Source organism: Juglans microcarpa x Juglans regia, chromosome 6S (assembly GCF_004785595.1).
Source record: "Juglans microcarpa x Juglans regia isolate MS1-56 chromosome 6S, Jm3101_v1.0, whole genome shotgun sequence".
NCBI lineage: Eukaryota > Viridiplantae > Streptophyta > Magnoliopsida > Fagales > Juglandaceae > Juglans > Juglans microcarpa x Juglans regia.
In genome coordinates this window covers 21,746,003-21,750,933 of record NC_054605.1, presented here as the reverse complement: position 1 = coordinate 21,750,933, position 4,931 = coordinate 21,746,003, and the positions used below count along the sequence as shown (strand labels likewise).

The 4,931-nt window shown below is 34.9% G+C and overlaps 1 protein-coding gene across 1 annotated transcript; it reads left to right on the top strand.

Annotated features, from left to right (window-relative positions):
• The first annotated feature begins 910 nt into the window (after positions 1–910).
• LOC121237333 (40S ribosomal protein S8-like) lies at positions 911–3,896 on the top strand. The gene is made up of 5 exons (XM_041134031.1): positions 911–1,064; positions 1,166–1,238; positions 1,973–2,306; positions 2,990–3,165; positions 3,630–3,896. The coding sequence occupies exons 1-5, from the start codon at positions 1,061–1,063 to the stop codon at positions 3,709–3,711; spliced, it is 669 nt and encodes a 222-aa protein (XP_040989965.1). The 5' UTR covers positions 911–1,060; the 3' UTR covers positions 3,712–3,896.
• The last annotated feature ends 1,035 nt before the right edge of the window (positions 3,897–4,931 follow it).

Sequence of the window (4,931 nt, the reverse complement as noted above, 5' to 3'; positions counted from 1 at the left end):
TTGTTGTAAACTCTAAGCACAAAGCAATTTAGAAAAATATCTGAAAAATATATTGAATTCAAAACAAGTTGTTGGCTTATATAAGCCTTACAAAGAGATAAGATTGGAAACAAACAACCCACGTTTTACTGGTCCTAATAACGTGGTAAATGGCTAAGGAAATAGTCAGACTCTACCTACATGTCCTAAATAATAGGATTTATTAACTGAATGAACTTTTGACAACTTCAACTATAACTCTAACAACCCCAACAATGGAGTATGTGACTCCGTTGATGGTGGAGAAGATTGTGTTGGGAGGCACGACAGAGGGAAAAATAAATTTCCTTCGATTTTGAAGTTTATGGGTTTAGATAGGTTTGGAAAGAGGGATAATTTAGTCAATTCAATGAAAAATTTGGGGATAATTTGGTCAATTTATACATTAGGACTGCAAAGGAGTCCTCTAAGGCGAGTACTATACGTAGAACGACTCGATAGATATGGATTCGGTCTTGGTCTTTGGGCTTAACTAGCCATATCTATCACTAATGTTAGTCCACAACAATGCCTTCAAAATTAGGTAGATATCGAGGGTACTATAAAAATTGAACAATGCTATGTACAGTCTTTAAATGAAGATTATATTGTAAGTTTAATTACTTTTATCTTTAAATTTTTTAAAATTACAATAACATCATTATCAAAATGGTACATTTTTTCATTTGATGAAGAATTTGTACATGCAATCTTTATTTAAAGACTGTAAATAGAATTTCTCAAAATAATTAGAGGAATTAGAATTTTAATTGGGTTTTAAAATAATCTAGTCATTAAAAACAAAAAACAAAAAACAAAAAATACAAGCCCAAATGACGGCCCAAACTGCTGAATGGTAGGTTTCGGTCGGTTTTACACACATGAATAGCCAAGACCAACCGGCCGGTTCGGTTTTTCATGGCTAGTTAAAACCTAGGTCGCCTCCCTTCATATATTTCTTTTCCTTTACAGACGTTAGCTGCTCCGCAGAAGTTGAGAGATTTGTGGGAGACAGCAGCCCTAGAACTCCCACACTGCCAAAATGGGTCTTTCTCAATTTGCCCTAATTTTTCCTACTTTTTTTCAATGTTTGATTTTTGTCCTCGATTTCGTGGTGCTAATTTGGAGTGATTCTGTGGATTTGTAGGTATCTCTCGGGATTCAATGCACAAGAGGCGTGCCACTGGAGGAAAGAAGAAGGCTTGGAGGAAGAAGCGCAAGTAACTCTGAAAGACCTATTTAGTTCCGTTTTTTTTTTTTTTTTTATTTTCTTGTTTAGTTACGGCACTTTTGTTAGCTGAGAAATTTGGAGAGGAAAAAATGAATTGTGGTTGTAATGTCCTTTGTTTTCTGATGTTTTCGTATACGCAAGAGATTGACTTAATTGTTGTAGTGGGATAATCTTGGTCTTTAGATTTCCTTAATTCCCCGTGTTCATTAGGCAGTAAATGATAGCTTTAGCGAATAGTATTTCCTTAAGCTTGGAAAATTTTTTATATGGTTCATTAGTTTCTATGCCCTTTTTATATGGTCTTTAGATTTCCTTTTCCCCCTGATTGATGGGTTTGTTTTATTTGAAGGAAAGGTAGCCCCATCTTCCCTGTATGCTAGAATTTTGTTGAAACTCCGATTACTCTCACTGATTAATGGTTTTTGTCTAATTTTCGATCTGAAGTATTTCATACTTTTGAAGGATACCAACTTACCACAATGTCTAAACCCTGACACTGTTGTTTTCTTGTTTTAAATAATGGTTTCTTTGCATGTTTTTTTTATTTTTAAATGTAAACACGCAAGTTTTCTGTGGTAACCAGTCCACCTGTTTTTTTTTTTTTTTTCTCTATTTTGGGTTCATCTTTAAAAGTAAATAACACCAGAATTTGAAATACGGTACTTGAATAAATTTAAGGTTATCGTGGGCTCCTGTCCAATGGGCTTATCTTGTTTTCTGAAGGTATGAGCTCGGAAGGCAACCTGCAAACACAAAGCTGTCAAGCAACAAGACAGTTAGGAGGATTAGGGTTCGAGGTGGAAATGTTAAATGGCGTGCTCTGAGGCTTGATACTGGAAACTACTCATGGGGGAGTGAAGCTGTGACCCGGAAGACTCGTCTTCTTGATGTGGTATATAATGCATCCAACAACGAGCTGGTTCGTACTCAGACTTTGGTGAAGAGTGCTATTGTTCAGGTTGATGCAGCACCGTTCAAGCAGTGGTATCTCCAGCACTATGGGGTGGACATTGGTCGCAAGAAGAAGACTTCAGCTTCCACCAAGAAAGAAGGGGAGGTAGGGATATGTTCATTCTTTATGTGTACTTCTATTCATATTATTTGTTGAATCTATTCTCTCTCTCATTCCCCCCCCCCCCCCCCCCCCCCCCCCCCCCGCTGGGCGGGGTCCTTTTCGCCCTTCATGCTCTCAAGTGGTCTGTTTGCACCATTAGTTTTAGATACTGTTATATATGGATAGGGATATATTTTTTTATAGGTAATCAAGAAGTTTTATTCATAGAAGTAGGCAAAGCCCAAGTATAGAGGGAGTATACATGAGAATAACCTAATTAGATAGATAGGGATATATATTTATACATATAGATATAGTTAGTTTTAGTTACTATTGTTGAAGCGGTTTGAAGAGGTTATCATTAAATTATATTTTACATCGTTGGTTATGGAAATCTTGTGTCTTTTTTATCATCACCATCATCATCATTGTTAGTTCTTTTGGTCTGAGCAATTGGTGTCGTATAAAAGTTTTTAGTTAGCTTGATCTGAATTGGTTTTGTTTTAGTTATTCTTTGAGTGGGATGGGTCGTCAAAGATTGTGAAAATTATATTCATGCTTTATATTTGTCAATCAGGTTCTTTTTTTTTTTTTTTTTTTTTTTTTTGGGGGGGGGGGGGGGGGGGGGTGGACTTAAGTTATTAGTGTTTTTCGTTTTACATTTTTCCACTCCATTGCTTTTGTAGGAGGGTGATGCTGCTGCTGCTGCTGAGGAGCTGAAGAAAAGCAACCATGTCCAGAGGAAGCTGGAGAAGCGTCAACAGAATCGCAAGCTTGACCTACACATTGAAGAGCAATTTGGTAGTGGTCGTTTATTAGCTTGTATCGCAGCAAGACCCGGTCAGTGCGGCCGTGCCGATGGGTATGTGACTTTCCTATGCTTTTTTTTTTTTTTTTTTCATTTTCAGTTACCAGATGCATTGAAAAGGGATGTCCTCAGAGGTTTCGACAATCTGTTATATGGGGCACTTATAAAAAAAATTATCATTGTTAACGGGGGTGTCTGCTAATTTCTAATGGTCTGTACAGTTACAAGTGTTTATTGACACACCTCTCCCATAAAGTATGTTGTCTCAGATATTACAGAAGTCCTTGTTTTGTCTGACCTCCCCCCCCCCCCCCCCCCCCCCCCCCCCCCCCCCCCCTAAATGCAGTTTAAAACAAGTAATTAGTTTCATAATTTCCAAAGATGTATGTGAATTCTGTTGTGTGATATCTGATGAGAGCTTTTCATTTGCCTCATAATTCTCGGACATAGATGCATTGTTTACCTTCTTTTGTAAGACTTGCAAGTGCATACTGTTGACCGAAATGGACTTGCCACAGATACATCTTGGAAGGCAAAGAGCTTGAATTCTACATGAAGAAGATCCAGAGAAAGAAGGGCAAGGGGGCTGGAGCTGCCTAAAATTTTGTTACCCGAACTTCATATCAGAATTTCTGTTTTGTTGGAATTTGTTTCCTCCCCATAGACATTGAACTTAAAAGCTTAGGCGAACCAGTTTACGAGAAGCTTTTTGTCATGGTACTTTTGACTTTTTAATTGGAATATTGTCATTGATGACTTAATATTATTATTAGTTGTGCGATTAATATTTGCTATTATCGCCGGCCAATCATTTATTGCCACATTCAAAAATGTTGAGAGGATGATAAATAGAATATTTCCTATAAATGTAGATTCAGAATTTGTTTTTGGTTTTTATTATTACTGAGTTTTGGTTAATTATTATTATTATTATGCCTTGTCTTATTGACTATATTTTGTTAGAAATGACGTGGCAATTTAAGATCACGTGTTGCATTTCATTTGGGAATTAGGTTGCTTTTTTGAAAACTGGAGTATTTTGATCCATGAAATATCTTTTGACTCCAGAAACCATTACAATTTAGTGGCACAAGTCAGTGGTGGTGTGGGAGTATATACCATTTTTGCTTTTCTTATAAACTATAAAGGTGATGATGTGATGTCCAGTAAAAAGAAGAGAGAGAGAGAGAGTTTATTACCGGACATTCTTTGTATATGTTTCAAGGAAAAAGTTATTTTGTTTTCTCACTTTATCTACTCTATTGGACTGCTAGTTAATTTTTTTTTTTTACTTAGTAATTAAAAAAATAATTTTAAGTATATTGATATATTTTCTTTTTATTTTTTTAAAATATTTAAATATATTAAAAAAATATAAAAAAAAAATATTTTACACTGGACGATCCAAGTGGTCGGCGGCATAGTAGCCGCACCTTTATTTCATCTTTGTAACGGGTAGCTCATTATAACTCAATTTGGTTGTTTTCTAGGTAATTCAACTTTTCAAACAATGAAAGATACTTAGCATCACGATTCAGTGCAAAACGTATGAATTATGAGAGGAGTAATGCTATATCAATAGATAATAATAATAATAGTTAGGTAATAATAATTGAGAATAAATATTGTTTATTTTTCTTTTAATAATGTTAATCTAAAGTATTATTAATTAATGATGCATTGATAAAATGAATTTTTTTAAAGAAAAATTTTACTCATCATTCAAACTATATATGATTTTTTTTTCTTAGTAAATATGTGATATATGAATGATAAGGTAAAAAATTCAATTAGTTGATCAAGAATAAAATAAGAAAAAT

What these genes read in the sequence shown, in the direction of transcription:
- LOC121237333 (XM_041134031.1), top strand. An exon ending in CCACCAAGAAAGAAGGGGAG is followed by an intron (nt 2,307 to 2,989) that starts GTAGGGATATGT and finishes TTGCTTTTGTAG; the next exon opens with GAGGGTGATGCTGCTGCTGC. An exon ending in CAGTGCGGCCGTGCCGATGG is followed by an intron (nt 3,166 to 3,629) that starts GTATGTGACTTT and finishes GACTTGCCACAG; the next exon opens with ATACATCTTGGAAGGCAAAG.